This window comes from Brachionichthys hirsutus, unplaced genomic scaffold (genome assembly GCF_040956055.1).
Source record: "Brachionichthys hirsutus isolate HB-005 unplaced genomic scaffold, CSIRO-AGI_Bhir_v1 contig_851, whole genome shotgun sequence".
In the NCBI taxonomy this organism is placed as follows: Eukaryota; Metazoa; Chordata; class Actinopteri; order Lophiiformes; family Brachionichthyidae; genus Brachionichthys; species Brachionichthys hirsutus.
Window position 1 is genome coordinate 381,507 of NW_027180330.1, and position 18,932 is coordinate 400,438.

The 18,932-nt window shown below is 37.5% G+C and overlaps 2 protein-coding genes across 2 annotated transcripts; both read left to right on the forward strand.

Moving 5' to 3' along the window:
* Positions 1-233: 233 nt before the first annotated feature.
* Positions 234-1,421, forward strand: LOC137912942 (G-protein coupled estrogen receptor 1-like). Its single transcript, XM_068757069.1, is given in 2 exon segments — positions 234-1,256; positions 1,258-1,421. Coding segments are annotated over 2 exon segments (1,065 nt in total). The 3' UTR covers positions 1,300-1,421.
* Positions 1,422-5,810: 4,389 nt separating this feature from the next.
* Positions 5,811-14,237, forward strand: LOC137912951 (putative E3 ubiquitin-protein ligase UNKL). The gene is made up of 17 exons (XM_068757080.1): positions 5,811-5,875; positions 6,506-6,715; positions 8,399-8,575; positions 8,926-9,059; positions 9,163-9,298; positions 9,388-9,505; positions 9,800-9,884; positions 10,065-10,210; positions 10,521-10,529; positions 11,118-11,306; positions 12,193-12,243; positions 12,390-12,567; positions 12,663-12,752; positions 12,860-13,096; positions 13,203-13,390; positions 13,474-13,731; positions 13,889-14,237. Exons 1-17 carry the CDS (start codon positions 5,811-5,813, stop codon positions 14,042-14,044), a joined length of 2,427 nt encoding a protein of 808 aa, XP_068613181.1. The 3' UTR covers positions 14,045-14,237.
* Positions 14,238-18,932: the final 4,695 nt, after the last annotated feature.

Below are 18,932 nucleotides of genomic sequence, written 5' to 3' on the forward strand. Positions count from 1 at the left end.
GACAACAGACAATTTGAAGACATGGAGGTGCTTCTCTTTTGTATCTGGATTATATTGGCGGATGAATCTTGACGTTAACATGAGGTCAAACAAACTGTAACAAGCTGTGTTGACAGCATAAATGATTCAGCCCTTAAAAAGACTTTACTGGGCACTAATGACAACTAATGATGTAGCAACGGCAGGTGAATTACATATGGCCTATGATTCAAAACAGTCCAACAACAGTCAGCATGGAAGCGCAGACAACCTCTCTGGTCTGGATATATGTTAACGGTACAGAACAAATGAACGCCTCATATGAGTACAACGCAACATATTTGATTGAAGACTCAGACAAACACCAATCTTACATCATTGGGCTCTTCCTGTCTTGTCTGTACACCATTCTCCTCTTTCCCATTGGATTTATTGGCAACATCTTAATCCTGGTGGTGAACCTGAACCACAGAGACAAGATGACCATCCCCGACCTTTATTTTGTTAATCTGGCTGTCGCTGACCTCATCCTGGTGGCGGACTCCCTCATCGAGGTCTTCAATCTGAATGAGAAGTATTATGACTACGCCGTCCTTTGCACCTTCATGTCCCTTTTTCTGCAGGTCAACATGTACAGCAGCATCTTCTTCCTCACATGGATGAGCTTTGACAGATACGTTGCCTTGGCTAGCTCTGTGAGTAGCAGCCCACTGAGGACTATGCAGCATGCCAAGCTGAGCTGTGGCCTCATCTGGATGGCCTCCATTCTGGCCACCCTTCTCCCCTTCACCATTGTGCAGACCCAGCACAGGGGTGAGGTGCACTTCTGCTTCGCCAATGTTTTTGAGATCCAGTGGCTCGAGGTAACCATCGGTTTTTTAGTGCCCTTTTCCATCATTGGTTTATGCTACTCTCTAATTGGGAGAATCCTGATGAGGTCCCAGAAGCACCGCGGATTGTGGCCTCGGCGGCAGAAGGCCCTGCGCATGATCGTGGTGGTCGTTCTGGTGTTCTTCATCTGCTGGCTGCCGGAAAACGTCTTCATCAGCATCCAGCTGCTGCAGGGCACAGCGAACCCATCCCAGAGGACTATTACCACCCTGTGGCATGATTACCCACTCACAGGCCACATTGTTAACCTGGCAGCTTTCTCCAACAGCTGCCTAAACCCTATTATCTACAGCTTTCTGGGAGAAACCTTCAGGGACAAGCTGCGTCTCTTCATTAAGCAGAAGGCCAGCTGGTCAGTAGTGAACCGATTCTGCCACCACGGACTCCGATCTACACCTTCCTGTCAGGAGTGAAGTTTCAGAGGTGTAACTGAATTCTTCGTACCACAGTGTAATATTGCCAGTTGTGAAATAATACCTCATCTTTGCATGCCATTTAGCCCTGCTTCATATATCAGTCTCACTCTGAACAAAATCATAACCACCAAGAATACAGATAAAAAAAAGAAGCATGAAAATGACTCGGTGTGTGCAGTCCTTTAAGTATTTAACAACACACAAAGAGTGCTTGTAGCTATTTTGGGGTTCATCCGCGAGATGGATTGTTGACATTTGGTGTGTTATTACTTCAAAAGATGGATTGAAAAGCAAGCAACAGCAATTGAAATGATAGTGGGGAGTAAAATGTCTGCATCTACCTTTGAAGTACAGCCTGAGGGAAAAGATAATTAATGTGCTGTGATGAGACTCAGAAGAGAACAGCTTCAGTTTAAAACAGACAACAATAAAACCTTTATTTTGTGTAACCTATAAAACAAACCTTCCAGGACATCTGCATCGCAGCCAAAGTACCGTCTATAGAGGAAATGCTGTGTCTCATCCAATCCAGTCAAGTCATCTGTTTCGTATACAAGAGAGGATTTATTTCCATTAGATCCACGTGTACCTTCACCTGCTCAATATAAAGACAAAGATGTATTTGAAGAATCCTGCTACATGTTCATAATCCACATCGATGCCATCCGGATAATCCATTAAGAAATGACTGCTGCTGTCTGTCTCACAGCATAAAACAATTTACACACAAGTTGCAGTGATTTTCTTTCTCTATCTCTGTCTAATACTGCATCCCATGCTTTGTGCATTTCAGCTAACGTTCTTCTACCGTTGACAGAAAATGGCCTTATGTATAATCAGGAATTTGACAATGTCAAAAAATGTTCACAAACTTTGTTTTACTCTTTAAGAATAAAGATGTTTTACTTTTTCTAAGGTGGAATTTGTTAATAAATTCTTTAACAGGAAATGTCTTTCTCTGACTTCATGAAGACAAAAAACAGAAACCTAATTTAGTCCAGATTAATGCATATCAAATGATGAATGTAATGAAATGAGAAAAATGTTGCTCTGAATTATGGTGAATTATGATTATGTACAATTCCATTTGTGTTTGATTAATCTCCAAAAACTGAACTCATGTTATTGTGGTAAATGTAGGATGGCTGGGTTATTGCCCCGCGTGTCAGCTCTTGTTATCAGGATGACGAAAAGAAGCAGGTGTTGTTTTGCCAGCAAGGAATGAGACTGTGTAAACACATCAGTTAATGTTGGTGATGTCAAACTGCTTCAGTCTTTTGTTTTTACCTGTCTTTAACATATATTACTCTGATAAACAAGCAACATCCAACCTGAAATGGAATCTTAGCAACTCTTCCATATAAAAATAATTCTACTGCCGATTTGTTTTATTGATGAGCAAAGGAGCTCGAGTCAAACCTCGGACATTAGATGACATGTCTTTAAACAGAACAAAGATGATCATTAGCATATTAATCTCAGGTTAATGATATGCATCACCTGGACACACAGGAGCAATTTTAAGACTTCATATTGTATGTCACCCTGGAGATGTTGATGATGTCATAAATGTTTTTGCATCCTCTAATTGTACACCATAAATTCTAATTCCTTTCTCTGACCTATAATACTGCACTGTTTTCTTAGATGCCATCATTTTACAGTTACAGGATTGCACGACAACATATAAAATCTAGCCAACTTCAGGCCTGAGCTGTACATGAGAGAGCCATTGATAATGGAGTGACTGGGAAAGGCTGGAGCCCAAACCACAAACTGTTATTCCAGCTGTAACCGTCCCAGCAGCCTGGGAAAGCAGCAATGAGAATTGTTTGAGGGATTGTTTATTAGAGGCCTGCAAAAATGCAAACCTTGTTGTGGTGAATGATACATTTGTGCATGATGTTTCCACGATACTGTTTTATCTCACATCCAAAATATGCAATGAAGCACTCTGCACATTCTACACACACTACTACACTTGAACTTAGCCAAAAGGCCGAAATCTAATTTTGACAATCTTGAAAAAAAAAAACAGGTTTTAATATGTCTTACGGTATATGTTTGCATTTTGCATAAGGATTTAAGCATGCGTGAAGGCTGGAATCTTATGTAAACCACTTATGGTTACATCAGGCACACAGAGATGGCAAGCACAAGGGTGCTGCTGAGTACAAATGCAAAGTTTGAAGTTCGATATACATCAAAATTCACAACGTTATACAAACAACTTCTACATCAGAGCCGTATCCATGTGAGAAGTAAAGATCATGCTTAAATCACACTTACAAACATCCACTTGCATGAAAACGCATATTGGGTGTGCTGTGAGAAGAAGCCAACAGTGAACTGTGTGTACAGCTGAGGCTACTGAATGAGGTTAAAAGTTTGTGATAACTAACGTCACAGAAAGGAACAAGGGTGTGACATTTCCCCTTGTTTATATTCAGGACTTCCTCTGGATGAAACTGGATCAAATCATGACTTTTTCAGCCAAGAAAAAAATATATTTAAAATAAATTAATGCATTTTGGAATAAAATAATGTACCAATTGTAAATAATATGTCCTATTGTTTAGTTAAGTTTTCCAAGAGACGTTAGTTTAACTACATGATAGTTAACATTATTCCCGATACAGAAAACAGAAACGTCTTTTAACAAGGCCCAGTCAAGTCCAAACTGAAGCAACTTTAATTACAATTAATTCCAGAGCTGTTGCAACAGATTCTATTTGACTATATGAACGTGATTATTGAACTGGTTCTTAAAAGTATGTTGTTTTAACAGACTCAATTTTCAATGTTTTAATTGATTGGTTTTAACCAGGTTTTAAACTTTGATGACATCACAGATGAGAGTTGAAAGTATGCAAGTCTACAGAAAATTTATATATTCTACTTTATGAAATGTATGAGTTTTTTTGGCATTAAAAGTGAACCCGCCATAAAATGTTCCACGATGTAAATAATGTATTGTCCAACTGCAAGCTCAGTGGAGGTTTGGCATATCAAAGCAATTACAACTGGATAGTCCAGCGTTTATACATAATTATTAGGCAGTGCATTTGGCTGACCTCAACAGCTGAATAAGGAATTAGATGTATAATTGCATTTGTAAATTAAAATTTCCCTTACAGGGAAAAGAAGCTGAATAGAGCTGATTACTTCCCAGATACAGAAAGAAAGAAAAAGGACTGGGGGTTTGAAATGCAGAAGTAATGAAGTGGCAGATGCCATCAAACTATTTACTGCCATATATTGTATAGCCAGGCAGTTGAATGATATTGGGCTCTCCAAACAAAATTGAAGATTAAATTGGAACATTCACATGATAGCATAAGAACTACTCACTTGAAAATTCTCCAAATTAGATTGCATTTCCATTAAGTGTTAATAGATTGTAAAATATTCTTCTATTTTTTAGTAAGGTTTCATCAATATAAATCTTTTTTTTTTCATCTGCTATATTTATTTGTCTATATGCTGTATTCATTATGTATTATTGTGGATGAATGGAAGTATAGAACATTGAGTCAAAAGAAGAAATGCAACATTTTGATAGCCTCACACAGACACAAAATATGCTCCAATAATTTTCTCATCTTTATTGGAGCTGTGATTTTAAGAAGTGAGTTGTACAGAACTAAATGCAAAACAAATTCAGAGACTATGCATTAACTAGAAAAGCACCCGGAGTGCTCAAACCTCCGGCAAGCATCTTATTCCCCTCCTAATTGGATTTACAACATCCACATGATGAGTTGAGTTGATGTGTATTTTTAACTGATTTTTGAATCTGTAAATGGGGTTTTCAATGATCCGATCCAAAATATATTTTTGCATGAAGGTGCATATCGGACCCTTTCATGACTGTGATTTTTGGTGAGTGAATTGAATGCAGGGAAAATCTAGATTTTTCTGTATCCGGACATCTCGATCACTCTCAAAATTTAATGGACTCTACATTAGACCCGTCTCCAGATTTGTTTTTCATTAAGATCCATCCAGCAGTTTTTCCGAAATCCTAACAAACAGACAAATGCCATCAAAAACATAACCTCCTTGGCGGAGGAAATAATTTAGTGTCTAAAATGCACAAACATTATTACATTTGGGGAGATTTTTATTGCAATAACTTTTATTGCTTGTTTGAGGCCATGTTTCATGTTAGTTCTTAATTCAAATAATGATAAGAATACTTGTGAGCCAATTACTGAAAAATATAGTTTAAGATAGTTGTTTACAGAGATTCTAAGCGTTGGGGATACCTTCTAAAATTAGCTTAGAGGAAATCAAGACAATTTCGTTATTGATTCGATAATAGAGAAACTATTCCTGATTTTAATATCAAATATATAGTTGCAAACAATAATAATAATAAACACGAGATGAATAAATATTTTGCAGCAGCTCTCCAAGTGCAGCGCAGCCCCGTCTGCTCCTCGCAGGGCTCCCTGCTCTGCAGTGCACTGCCGTGCAGGCGACAGATCCCCGCGCATGCGTACTTCATTGTTTTGACTGAAAATGCCGTCGGTTTCGAAAACGGCGGCCAATGCGTCCCCTCAAACCGAGAAACCTACCCACTATACGTGAGTAAACCTGCTTTGAAGAAGCAACAGCGTGGCTCGTTTCCGAAAATGATATTTTCACGTGCACGTATGTGCATTTGCATTTCTTGCATTCCTCAACTCTGGTGTTTGTTTAAAAACATGGTGCTTTTCCTGGCTTTGTGACTACCTAACGTTACAGAGCGAGCGGGACTGCACGCTAGCGACGCCAATGCTAAAGTAGGAAATGCGGACATGTTTATTCACTTAAGTGACATGTTAATGTTAATCGGACTTTAATAGTTGTTTTCGGGACTTGCTGGCTTGTTTTGTATCATCGATAATATGCTGGAACGTCAACTTGCTGCTAAATGATTAGCCAGAAACTCGCTAACCAGTCTGCTTGTAAATAGCGCGGCCTTATTTTGAGTTCCCTCATACTACGCACATTTATCGACGTACGCTCTACTTCTTTAGACCAGTGCTACGTCAAAATGCGTACGTATTTGCTCTTTGAATACAGAGCTAATGTGAGCGCTCCATAAATATATACACTGTAGCGCAACATGAAATCCTGCTGTCTTTGAACTTTTTTTCCTTTACTACGATTGACTAATAAGTTAAAAATCATTTAAATTTCTCTTCCCAAAACATTTTCCTTTATTATTTCAGATACCTAAAGGAGTTTCGGACAGAGCAGTGCCCGCTGTTCCTCCAGCACAAGTGTACGCAGCACAGACCTTTTACGTGCTTTAATTGGCATTTTCTCAACCAGCGGCGAAGGCGACCCATAAGGAGGAGAGACGGAACTTTTAACTACAGCCCTGACGTGTATTGTACGAAGTACGATGAGACCACAGGCATCTGTCCGGATGGAGATGAGTAAGTCCCCGTTTCAGTACTAGCAGTCATTTTGCTGCATGGAAATGTTATGTCTGTGGAAGAAGCGGTGCATAAGTTTTTGCCTTTTTATCGAATGGACTGCAAATCCGCTTGAGAAATAATTGTGTTTATATGCCTTTTTCTTTGCTGAAGTTGTGCTTTATTGCTGTTGCACTGTAAAATAAGTTTTACAACCGCTGAAGCTCACCGATCAAATAGGAGCAGCTATGTCGCCCAGCTGTTGTGCAACAGAATGCTTGAAAGTGTGTTATTGTTTCGAGAGAAATAAAGATTTGAATTCTTTCAGAGGACAACACGTTCTGTGTTTAATGGCATATGTGTGCGTGTGTGTGTCAACTCCCTGAGCCTGAAATGCACTTATTAACTGTCAGCGTGATTGTAAAAGATAATTTGTTGCAGGAGTTGCTTATATGGAATGCTATGATTATGATGCAATGGACTTTTGTAATCTACATTTTGCAACACTGGAAAGAGTGCTGTGAAGATAAGATAAATAACTGTGTGCATTCTTTGCAAGTAAAGAGGAGTGCAAAAGGAAGAGCATGATTCTATTCTTTGCATTTTATTTATTTATGCAGGGAAATGGAATGTGATTGATTGTTACTTATCTTATAAATGTGGGATCTTACAGATTCAGTATTAAAACAATACTTTAGTTAATTGTATTGTGTGTATTGTATTCTCTGTACCAACTTTAAAGTTTCTGATTGAATTCACCCCTTATGTGGCTCGCTAACGTTGAAGAGAAATGGCTTGCCAGGGTTTTGTTGCCCTCTAATCACAAGGGCTACTCTTATTTTAATCTAACAGCATCATACCCTTTTGTGCGTCGGAATTTGTAGCCAAGCTCAATGTCTGGAAGTTTGTCAGTTCCCGACAATCACATTCACATTTTGTATCTCATATGTATGAACATACAGCTAACACTTGTTGTCCCCAAGCGTAGTCAGGAGTGTTCTGTTCTTAAATATTGACCAAACTGTCTCGGAAATTATGCATGCAAATGTTCAATTTTTCAGCAAGTAGTAAATAAACGGAACTTTCTTTAAGTGGGGGAGGAAAAAAAGAATGCACAGGATTTAATAGAGCATATAGAAATAAATAAGGAAGTAAAATGATTAAAATAATGGTAAATGTATGACTGGTCTTTATAATTCCCCCTCATCCAATGACAGCTATTTTTATATGACCGTATGTGTTGCTATAGCAACTGTTGCTACACAAGAAAGCTAAAGTTACTTCATTCACCAGTCTTATTGTCCGTATATTTCCTGTGAAATTGCTGGTGTGTCTGCCCTGCATTCACACGAGACTGTTTCTCCTGATTAAGTTCTTCATTAAATTACTATTTATATTCCTTCTGGCCTTGTAATGACTCATTAGATAGACCATGCTTTAAATATCTGTATAGTGCAGTATTCATGTTTTAGTCAAATTTAAACAATTTCCTTGCACAGACATTTTGGATTTGCGCACTATATTACATTTTTTGAACTTCAAAGAAAATCACGTATTTTAAAATATGTTTGTGCTGAGTTTTTTTTTTTTTTTTGGCCAGGTTGGGGTTTATCCTGCATTATTTAACTGCCATGAAAAATCATGTGGTTGTTGTTTTTTATCTTTAGATCGGCTGTTCATTATTTTTGTCAATCTCTTCTTTAGCTGTCCATATTTACACCGCACCACTGGTGACACAGAACGCAAGTACCATCTACGCTATTACAAAACTGGCACTTGTATCCATGAGACGGATGCTCGAGGGCATTGTGTGAAGAATGGCCTCCACTGTGCTTTTGCTCACGGACCACATGATCTCCGACCGCCAGTCTATGATATCAGGTGACATTTAAAGCAAATAATGGCCTCTCTCTTCCCTGCCACACTTTTAGCTCATAAGCATCACGTCGGAGCCAAACAAGCAGCCAGTGTAGAGATAACGGCAACTGAACATCACGTAGGAGGCCAATATATGACTTATCAGTGAATCCGAAACGATTGTGTTACATAAAGATGTTGTGTTGTGCTGTGAATATTTGATAGTTATTTTTGAAGTGAGAGAGGCAAGAAATTCTGTAACTTAGCAGTATATTTGATGAAGTAAGACAGCAACCATGTTTCATTTAAATAAAATGTTTGCTTGTTTGTTTGAGGGATTACATTTTCAAAAAAAATCCAATTTATGTTAACAGAGAGATCCAAGCACAAGAGGCTCTTCAAAATGGACAACTGGGATCTGGAGAAGGCATTCCTGATCTGCAGCCAGGTGTGTTAGCTAGCCAAGCTATGATTGAGAAAACTCTGACAGAAGATCCACGATGGCAAGGTGAGGGCAAAAAAAAAAAAAAAAAACACAATATAATTTTCTTCAAAATTTCTCTCAGCACTTGCTGCCATTTTATTTCATTCGATGTATTGTTTTTTTGCAGATACAAACTTTGTTTTAGCAAACTATAAAACAGATCAGTGTACCAAGCCCCCGAGGCTATGCAGACAGGGCTACGCTTGCCCCCATTACCACAATAGTAGAGATCGAAGGCGAAACCCGAGAACGTTCAAATATAGGTAAGCTATAACCCATTTCAAGTGAAAATAATTAACGATTGAAAGTTGTATGATTGCAATAGGTTATAGGTTCTGACTTCTGATTGTAGGTCAACTCCATGCCCTAATGTCAAACACGGTGATGAATGGGGCGAGCCCTCAAAGTGTGACAGCGGAGACAGTTGCCAGTATTGTCACTCTCGAACCGAACAGCAATTTCACCCAGAAGTGAGTTTTTTAAATTATTATTATTTTAAGTATCAGGTTTGACCAAGTCATTATTATTACTACTGTATTTTGATGTACGTTTTGTTTTTAGTGAGCTCTGTTAATGTGAGTTTGACTGCTTGAATGTGCCATGTGTTTGTTTTTATTGTTACAAGCTAAAGATGTTATATTCTTAAGCTTTTTATTGTCTTGTTAATGACATTGTAGCTTTGGTAACACTATGGCTTATTGTCATTTTATTACAGACATTGTAAGTTTGTCTTGACTCATGTTGTATTTATCTTTCCCTTAAAGATCTACAAATCTACCAAATGCAATGATATGCGACAAACTGGGTACTGTCCCAGAGGACCCTTTTGTGCGTTTGCACATGTAGAAAGTAAGTTAAAGTTGTATTACTCAAGTAGAGGATTATGAATCTAGTTCATTCATGTGTTTTTGACTTGATGCGTTTGTGCACTGCTAAGTTTCTGATTGATTTACAAATAACCACAGAAAATGTTAATGGCAATCATTTTTTTTTAAATTACTATACAAATATTTATTTGAATCCTTTCAGGAATTCCCTCTACAGAAGAGACAATGAGCTCATTGTTAACAGTGATTCAGTCAAGTTCACAGTCCCAGCTGGGCTCCCAGCAGTATTCAGAGTGTCCAGTTAGTGAGTGGCACAGTGGAGGCAACGCAACCAGTAGCAACGGACAAGTAGGACGTCTACGTTTTCTTTTTGTTGTCAGGTTGCCAATAGGTAATTGGCTTGAGCAGAATATTAGATTTCAAGAAAAGGCTAAATATTTATGGGCGCCAGCTTTCTCGGCTATTATCTCACCTCCTGGATGATCTGACCTCAGGTGGACAACTCCAAGTCCAGCTGTTCACAGCTGGCATTATAAGGCATCTCATTTAACCACTTGTTGTTTAATCTGAGTTCCCTGCTAATATAGGTAAAATAATTTTGAATAAAAAAAAAAAAAAAGATTCGGCTGTCTCAACAACTCGTATCTTTTTTTGTAAGTGTGGGAGTGTTATTGCTACTAGTTCAGTGGTGAAATCAGCTGAAACATGCAGCATATTCAACTCCCTTTTGTTAACTCTGGCAGGTAACAGAGCGCTATCCTGCACTTTGCATTACAGTACATTATACCAAAGCGACATTACGGCATTATGTAGGCCTCCATGCAGATCGTTAACCTCAGAAACATGTCAGTGCATGTAGACACGTTCATACCTGTGCCCAGCGCTGTCCAATGGGATCAGATCACTCAGGACGCATGGTCTTACCAGGTCTGACACTTCAAACCTCAATTCAGTCAATGCAAATATGCCATTTATGTTTCAGTGTTGTTCATAATACTCTCATTTTTCTGTTGGATTTCTTCTTTTTTTGCACATTGATTTGTCATTATCACTATTTTATTTAAGTGTTTCACATTTCAGTATTACATTGTTTTAATTGAACAGAGACAATTTAGTAAATGTGCAAAAGCAGTTGCCGGTAGCCTGCGACTGTTGTTTAATTCTCTGTCTAGGAAAGACCGACTTCAATGTCATTCAGAATATTGTTTTTATTTATTTCATTTTATATAATTTGGACATCATCTTCTCTTCTCAGGTATCATGTTCTAATAGCTCAACTCTAACTCCAAGCTCAGGAAGTGACAGTTTGTTATCCCCAGTGGGATCCATCAACAGGCCCAAATCCTTACCTAATAGTACTTTATGTTCAGAGTCCACCACATCCAGTGTGTCACCTCTGATGTCTAACTATCCTAGAGCTCCGGGCTTTGAACGTGAGGATCAGGTACACAGACCAATCTCTTAAGCTTTAGGAACAATATAAAAGAAAAGTTAGCACTTCATCACTTAATATGTCACTGTTTTCAGTTTGAATCAGCATTTTGTGTTATTGACCTATTGTTTGCCATTCCACTTTCATTTCATCATTTTAATCATTTTCCTGAATTGTGCTGGTTTTAAGTCTCAGCTATTGGATAATTTCTAAACAATGAGAGAAGGCTCTAAAGTACCAAGTGATTTCAGGACAGATTTTGCATAATCAAAGGAAGTTTTCCATAATGGTTAAGTTCATTCAACAAGAATACTTACACGCCGTCTTCACAGCCAGGAGAACTTTTACAAATCAGTTTTACACAGCTTCCTAAAGAAAAAGAAAAAAGTCACGACACTGTGTAACACACAAATGAAATGTTATGTGATAATTTTCTGTGTATTTGTCATTTGTTCAATTGACAAAAAAGGACAACTTGTGTTTCACCTTGTGAACCTACTGCACTTAAAGCTGCATTTACAGAAGAATGCTGCCCACTAAATAAATAGCCCGTATCTGTCTTCTCGCCAGTGTCTTTGAAACAGTCCTCGGGCAGAGTAGAAGTGTATGATCAGTTCATACACTTTTTTGTTTCTGGTGTAATTAATTAGCATGTTAATCTTGACTGGCCAGAACGGTTAGAATTGGCTGCAGTTCCAAACTGTGACACTAACTTTGTCCTGTTAAAAGGAAAATGCATATTAGTTGTGGGCATACTGTCAGTCTTTAAGTAGACTCATATTTTTGTCAGCCTGTGTCTAATGCTGATGTGCAAATGTATAATTCAAGTGAACTATGTGGATATAAAATAGAGTTTTGTCATTGAAATGTCCCCTTTCCGTTATTTGGTCATTTTTAGATTAAGAACAAAGGGCAAATGGATCCCAAATTGATGGACCAAGAAAAACAGGTTTGTTTTTGATTGTTGTGACTTATTTATTATGCAAAATGATTAGTAGAATGTTTACATCACATAAGAAGTGTTTCTTAGCTTTGAAGAATTATACTGAATGATATGAATCACACCGATGTGTTCTGTGCTTTTCTTTGTTTCAGACACAAAATGCTGTATTCTCTGTGGTGAACCCTTTGGCATCAAGTTTTACCTCGAGTATAACATCCAGCTTAGCCTCTAGTATTGGCTCAGAAAGTTCTTCACCAACCACCTTATCAACGATGAATGCAAAAGCCACTCCTTTCTACCCGGGGAGCAACACAGTCGAGTCTGTCATAGGTATGTGTCTGTTAAATCAACATCAGGCACTTGAGCTGACGACTGGCTCTGTATTTTGGTGTCAGATGTCAACCACGCGTGTTCTTCTCCCTCAGGATCTGCCCTGGACCTCAACTTTAGTGACATCAATGTTGCATCTCTTGATAAGGAGTTAGAAGAGCAAGATAACAGTGTAGGCCTGGCGAGTAAGGGCACCTAATTTCCTTCCAACTTTTTGCCCTATTGGCTATCAAGGAATTTGTTATCATTTCCTAGCACACTATATTAACAGTAGCAACCTTTGTCCGTTCAGGTCAACGCATGCTACGTGGATCAGCTCCAGTGAACATTCCCGGCTCCCTGGCCAGATCGTCTTCATTTAATTCCTCGTCATCGCTGTCCACTTCCCCGCTCAGCTCCCTCTCCCTGTCTCTGTCACAGTCCCTGCTGTCTGGGGCATTACCACAGCAAAATCAACCCTCAAATATGTTAGCCAAACAAGAGCATGCTCTCCTGGGAACGCCTACCTCCTCCTCTCAGAACTCGCTGGGTAAGCTGATAGGGGGTATTTACCGCCATTTTCCAGTTGCACAGAGTGATTCAACTATCTTTACACTGATTATTGGTTTTACATTTTGAAAACGTCATTCATCCAGGTTTGAATGGAGGGGCGAGCAACATTTGGGACTTTGTGAGTGGCAACTTTTCACCGAGTCCGTCTCCAGTTTTCAGCAGCCTCACCTCCACAACCAGCAGTGCAGATTTAGCTCGTCTTTTTAGAGAGCTGGACGAAGCCAAGAAGAAGATCAAACAATGGGAGGAGGCCTGGCACCAGGTTAAACAAGTCAGTGTTACAAATGAGCTCCTATTGCAATGCATGTTGGCAAAGTGTAATTATTTTAATTACGAGGCTCAATTTTGTTCCAGGCCTGTGAAGCTTGCCAGAAAGATGCTCATGAAGCAAAGGAACAGGCAAAAACAGCCGAGGCAGAGCGACAACTGGCAGAACAGAAATGGGAAGAAACGGAGCGCAAGCTGAAAGAACTCCAAGGGGACTTTGATGTGCTTTGTCGCACCCCTGGAAGACCTCTTCTACGAAGCTATGGAGAGCTGGATCAACTCCCCTTGACAAAGCTTCACTCCATCCAGAGTCAGCTGCGTAATGACCTAGACCTTATAGACGGGGTAAGAAAGACTAGCTCACACGCAGTATGGAATTTGTAGCATGTACACATAGGCTAGCATTCAGATTCACATTTTGTCATCAAGCATGCTCATTAAAAGACTGCATGAACCGGTTTTTTTAAGATGCAGCTGATGCTCTTTTTTTTTTCTCCAACAGGTAATATATCAGCTTCAGTCAAAGAAATGTATAGTTTGCCAAAAGCATGATCGTTGCATTGTTCTGCAGCCTTGCCAACATTATGTACTCTGTGAGAACTGTGCACCTACTAAAACAGAATGTCCCTACTGTAGAACAAAAATATTGAAGTGGTGATGTACAATTCAAGGTACAAATTAAAGATTTAGCCCTTGAAGAACTACTCATGCATCGTCTAAATAGCAATGTCTGTTTCATAGTGATTTGAATTCTCTTAGAATTTAGATATTTGACTGATAAAACAAATAGTATTGCAAATCAGATTGTGTGCAGGCTATTCAAAAACAAATTTGTTCTTTTTATGTGGACATTGGTCAAACGGATAGCACTGAAATTAGAATATTAAATTCCCTTGCTGCACTCCTTCCCCTTTGTTATGAGTTTGTTACGTAGACAGTGCAGCCATGCTCTCTGCAAACAAAGCTTTATTATTCATTGCCAACCTCACATTTGCTTCACACAAATTAGTGTGGATAAAATTCGACAACTGAAAGTTGCTTTTTTTTCTTCATGCACTAAATATCCATCCAGGGCAAATTTGAATATATTTCAGCCACTTATTTCAGGAGAGACTGCAGAAGTATATTTGAAGTTATTTGAAGTCGTCAGTAAACCTATATACCTACCATTGAAAACTTGCTCACTGTAATGTTCGTATTATATATTAAATGAAAAAAAGATTATCTATTTTTTAAAATACAAAAAAAAGAAACCATGCACTTGTATTAGCACATTTTTCCATCATACTGAGGGGGGAAGATTTTTGATAAAGTTTCCTCTGTAATTATGTCAAGGGGACCTGCAAGTATGATTTTAAATTGTAAAATTCCACCTTGGTGATGGGAGGGGGGGATAAAGACGTGGCCATTTTTCGATATTTTACCACAGTAGTTTGCGGTAATGCGAGAAGATCACTGTTTAAATGTAAGAATTACTCTAGTCTGTTGATTATTATAAAATGGGCAAAACTCAAAGATCAAGAGGAACTAATTAAAAATCAAGAATTAATGGATTTCACACAATAAGAGGAATAGATTGGGATAGCCTATCATCATCATCATCATCCAGACTCGTTAAAAGTTGCTGCTGAAGCCGCTTCCATCTGTAAAGCTAAACAAGGACGTCTTTTCAAAAAAAGGTTTCAGTGTTCTTCTTTCCACTCCAATTTGCAACTTATTCCAATGCAAACAGCCTAGCTTCATTATTTTGACCAATTTTCTAAAGAAGTTACTTTACTTTACTAAAGCACTTTGTAGACTTGGGACTTTATTAAAGGGTATCTAGAAATTTTGCTTTAAGCTGCTTTTTAGGTAATCTTTTGAGACTTTTTTTTACATTTTTTTTTTTATATATAAGCTAATGTCTGAAGCATTTGTGTGTACTGTGAAACATAATTTGAATATTTCCTGTTTCCTATTAAAACATGGCATGGTTCTACATATTAGGATTTCGTAGAAAACGTACTTAATAGTTTCTACTTTCTTAGTTCGATTTATAAAATTTCAATCACATAAATGCAAATTTAAATTGCATTATAGGCATAACCAGCAGCTGTAAGGTTGGTAAGGCACATGCTACATGTCAAGGTTGTTAATCAGTCAATTTTGTTTTGTTTTGTAGAGCTCTATATAGCCTAGCCATTAGAGAAGCATGTATTGTGTTTGCTTAACGCCTGAAATGGTGATTTTTGTAGAAATCTAGCCTCTTCACCATGTCTGGAACATATCGGCCTCTAACTCTAAAGTGCCTTGCCTGAGTTGAAAATGTTATGTTTAGAATTGTCAGTTGAAACTTGTCCACAGCTTTCTGCATAATCTGTCTTTTTTGACATTACAGAAGCATTGACATGTTTCTGACAATGTATGTGTATATATAAATATAAGATATTTACCAGTGTATTTTGCCCAATCCCAGCAAGTATTTCTGCAGAAGGTAATCGATAACAAACCTTGTCGGTACCTGTGTCCTGACTTCGACCTTAGAAATAAACCTCCATGCTCCTCTCCAACTTCACACCATCTCGTTCCTTGGTCATGGTGCTCTTTTGGTGCAGCTTCAGTCTTTGAATTTAACTTATTCAATCTATCATGTGAGAGTATGCAAACAGAGGACACGCAGATGTATAACGCAGCAAATAAAAATGCTGTGTTATAGAACTTTAATTTGTTACTGTAACAATTCTGCAGTGATTGAAGGATTCCGCAGTTTACTAGTAATCAGTTTTATTTGATAGGATTTTGTGATTTGGTTCCAGTAATTGAAATGACCTTCGACTGTGTTAAAAATATATTTTTTACTTTTACTTTTAATTCAATAGAGAATCATGTGTCTTGAGATTCACCTTTTGCTACTTACAGTATAAATATAGGATGGCACATTGTTTACATTCACATAATTAAGAATTAAGAAACTCGGAGGAGAAATATATATTTTTTTTTTAAGTTTATGCTATTTCAGCATTTACTTGAATACATTAGAAAAGCAGCCTAAACATTTTTGGCATTGCATGTCATGCAATAAAATATCCAACTCCAAAACTGATTTTAACAAAAGAGGACGCACTGTCACTGCCAGAGTATTTGTATTAATGTCTTTTTAGTGTCGTAAAGGCCTAATCATTTCTCTGAGCTTCGCTGCTACTGGAAAAGATGTTTCTTGTTATACAGTTAGATGTTTGAATGTTGTTGTGCATCTGCAGCTCAGATTTTAGAAACTGTAAAATAATCTGTCAACTGTATCTAATTTGACTAAATCTTAATTTGATTGAGTTATTAATTTGTAAATGTTTTGAGTCAAAGTTTCAGTACTTTTCTATGTCACTTAGAATGATGTCACCAGACCTGTACTGCTGTCGATTGTCCCGTATCATTTAGTTTTATTAAATTGGTTTAATGCGTTTTGGTTTGGATACACTAGAGAACAGTGTATCATGCAGCTAATTTCACAGGGCCCTCTAGTCTATTTTAATTTCCCTGTGAATCTGAGTAAAGTGATGCTAGTATGATCATTTATTAATGAACCAAATACGTATTCTACAGGGAAAATTTCCCATTGAACAGAATTCAAATGTCTCTCGGGCAGATGAGCCTGAACAGGTGTCTCCCCTCACACCAAGGCCATCTAGATAATAGTATAACAAAGTTGTGATTGGCAGGATGTCCTTTTTTTGCTGGTATTTTAATTTGATATTTCATTCAGTCAGACATATTGTATATCCTCCTAGTAATTCAGGACTACGCTAATGCCATTTTCTTACAACATTAATGGACGTGAGCCCATTTTTTTGCAGTTTTACCAAAGACCTGTACTGCAGTTTTTTTTTTGAAGACATTTCATCATTTCTTTTATTTCAATGAGAAACCTAATTTGACTTCTTCTTTTTTTTATAATCACCTAGTACCTTAAATAAAAGAAATGTAATTAACATTTATTAATGGCGTCTTTTTCTATCTAAAGTTAGGTATAGTGAGTTATACACAAATGATCGAACATGCATGGGTCAGATCCTTCCAAAATGCGCATTTGTATATTTGATTTCGTGTTAAGTATACAATGACGTTTGTGGCAGGGTAGCGCAATATTGACGAGCACATGCTGACCCTCAGCAAAGATTCATGTGTCACTTTAAATGTCGTCTACAGTGAAGGAATGTCAAAGGTGAATGACATTTTTGCTTCTGACGTGGCCATATAAACTTCATTACAGCTACTGTTCTGAAGTTTTGTTTTGTTTTGATTCTTGGATTTTACGTCACTAAATCTCACTTTGGAAATTGGTGGTTACGCATTATCTGCTGGTGTGAAAGGCCAGCAGTAACCGCAAGGTGCTGTTTTCTGATTATTGCTTTAAACTGGTCCAAATTAGTTTTTGATTGAATTATGGGAAATTGATGATTGTTGCAAATATTAATGGCAGATACAGACATAATTAAAATGATCAATTATTGTCAGCCTTTGGTCTCCGTCGTGGTGTACTTGTCCAAATCTTTCTAAAAAGAAATGAAAGTTACTCACAGCTTGCATTTCATTACATTTCTTTACATTTGGTACATTTTTTAATGCATCTGTGCCTTTTTAATAATTGCAAAATGTTGATTGGTATTTAGAATTGTATGTCTGAGGTGCGCTGATGGGTGACAAATGCAAAAATTTTAATTAGAATCAAAATTTCAGTGCCTTACAATATTTTTGTGGACCACAGTATGGTTGCTAAATGACGTTTACAATGTGACGCAGTTAAAATTGACTGATAATCATCTCCTTTAGTCTGTATTTGCCATAATGTCAACAATAACACAGCACTAAACCATTGACTAAAATATTTTGATCCCAACCAAGAATTGTTTGCAAGGAAAAGCACCAAATATGAAGGTTCTTGTAAATGAACATTAATAGATGTGTGATTACGCTCTGTATTGGAATAGTTTATCTATTTTGCATTATTGTTAGTTGTTGTGTTGTCTTTTTGTTTTTAATATAATGGAAATGGAGCCTGAAACTTTATGCAATCTTGTACATGTATATGACTATGATGTATGGAGCTGTTCAAATTAAGTAAAATAATAGTGTCAAAGTAAATAATCTGAATGTGGAACCAGTTGTTCCATATTTACTTTAGAGAACTTCAGTAGATGTTATTTTAACATTAATGCCCTGAAATATTGAATGTATTGTTCTAAATTAGATATTCAATGAATAGGTCACTGGATATTATGGAGCGCAGTAAAGTCATTATGATGTAGCATCTAGTTGTGAACTGCTATTCAATAAAATCTATTAGAACTATACCAGATGCAAGTTTTCAACTTTCTATTTGTCAGCGAGATGCAGATTTATAAGGATAGAAATGTTTTTCTCAGGATAATGCATTGATTTGATGGAGAATGTGTTATATCTGAGGAAGCCACATTGCATCAATTTATTCTTTAAATGTCAATGGGTTTAGGCATTATTTATAGATTTAAAAATGTCCCTTGTTTTATGACAAATTGTATGGATACGTAGGA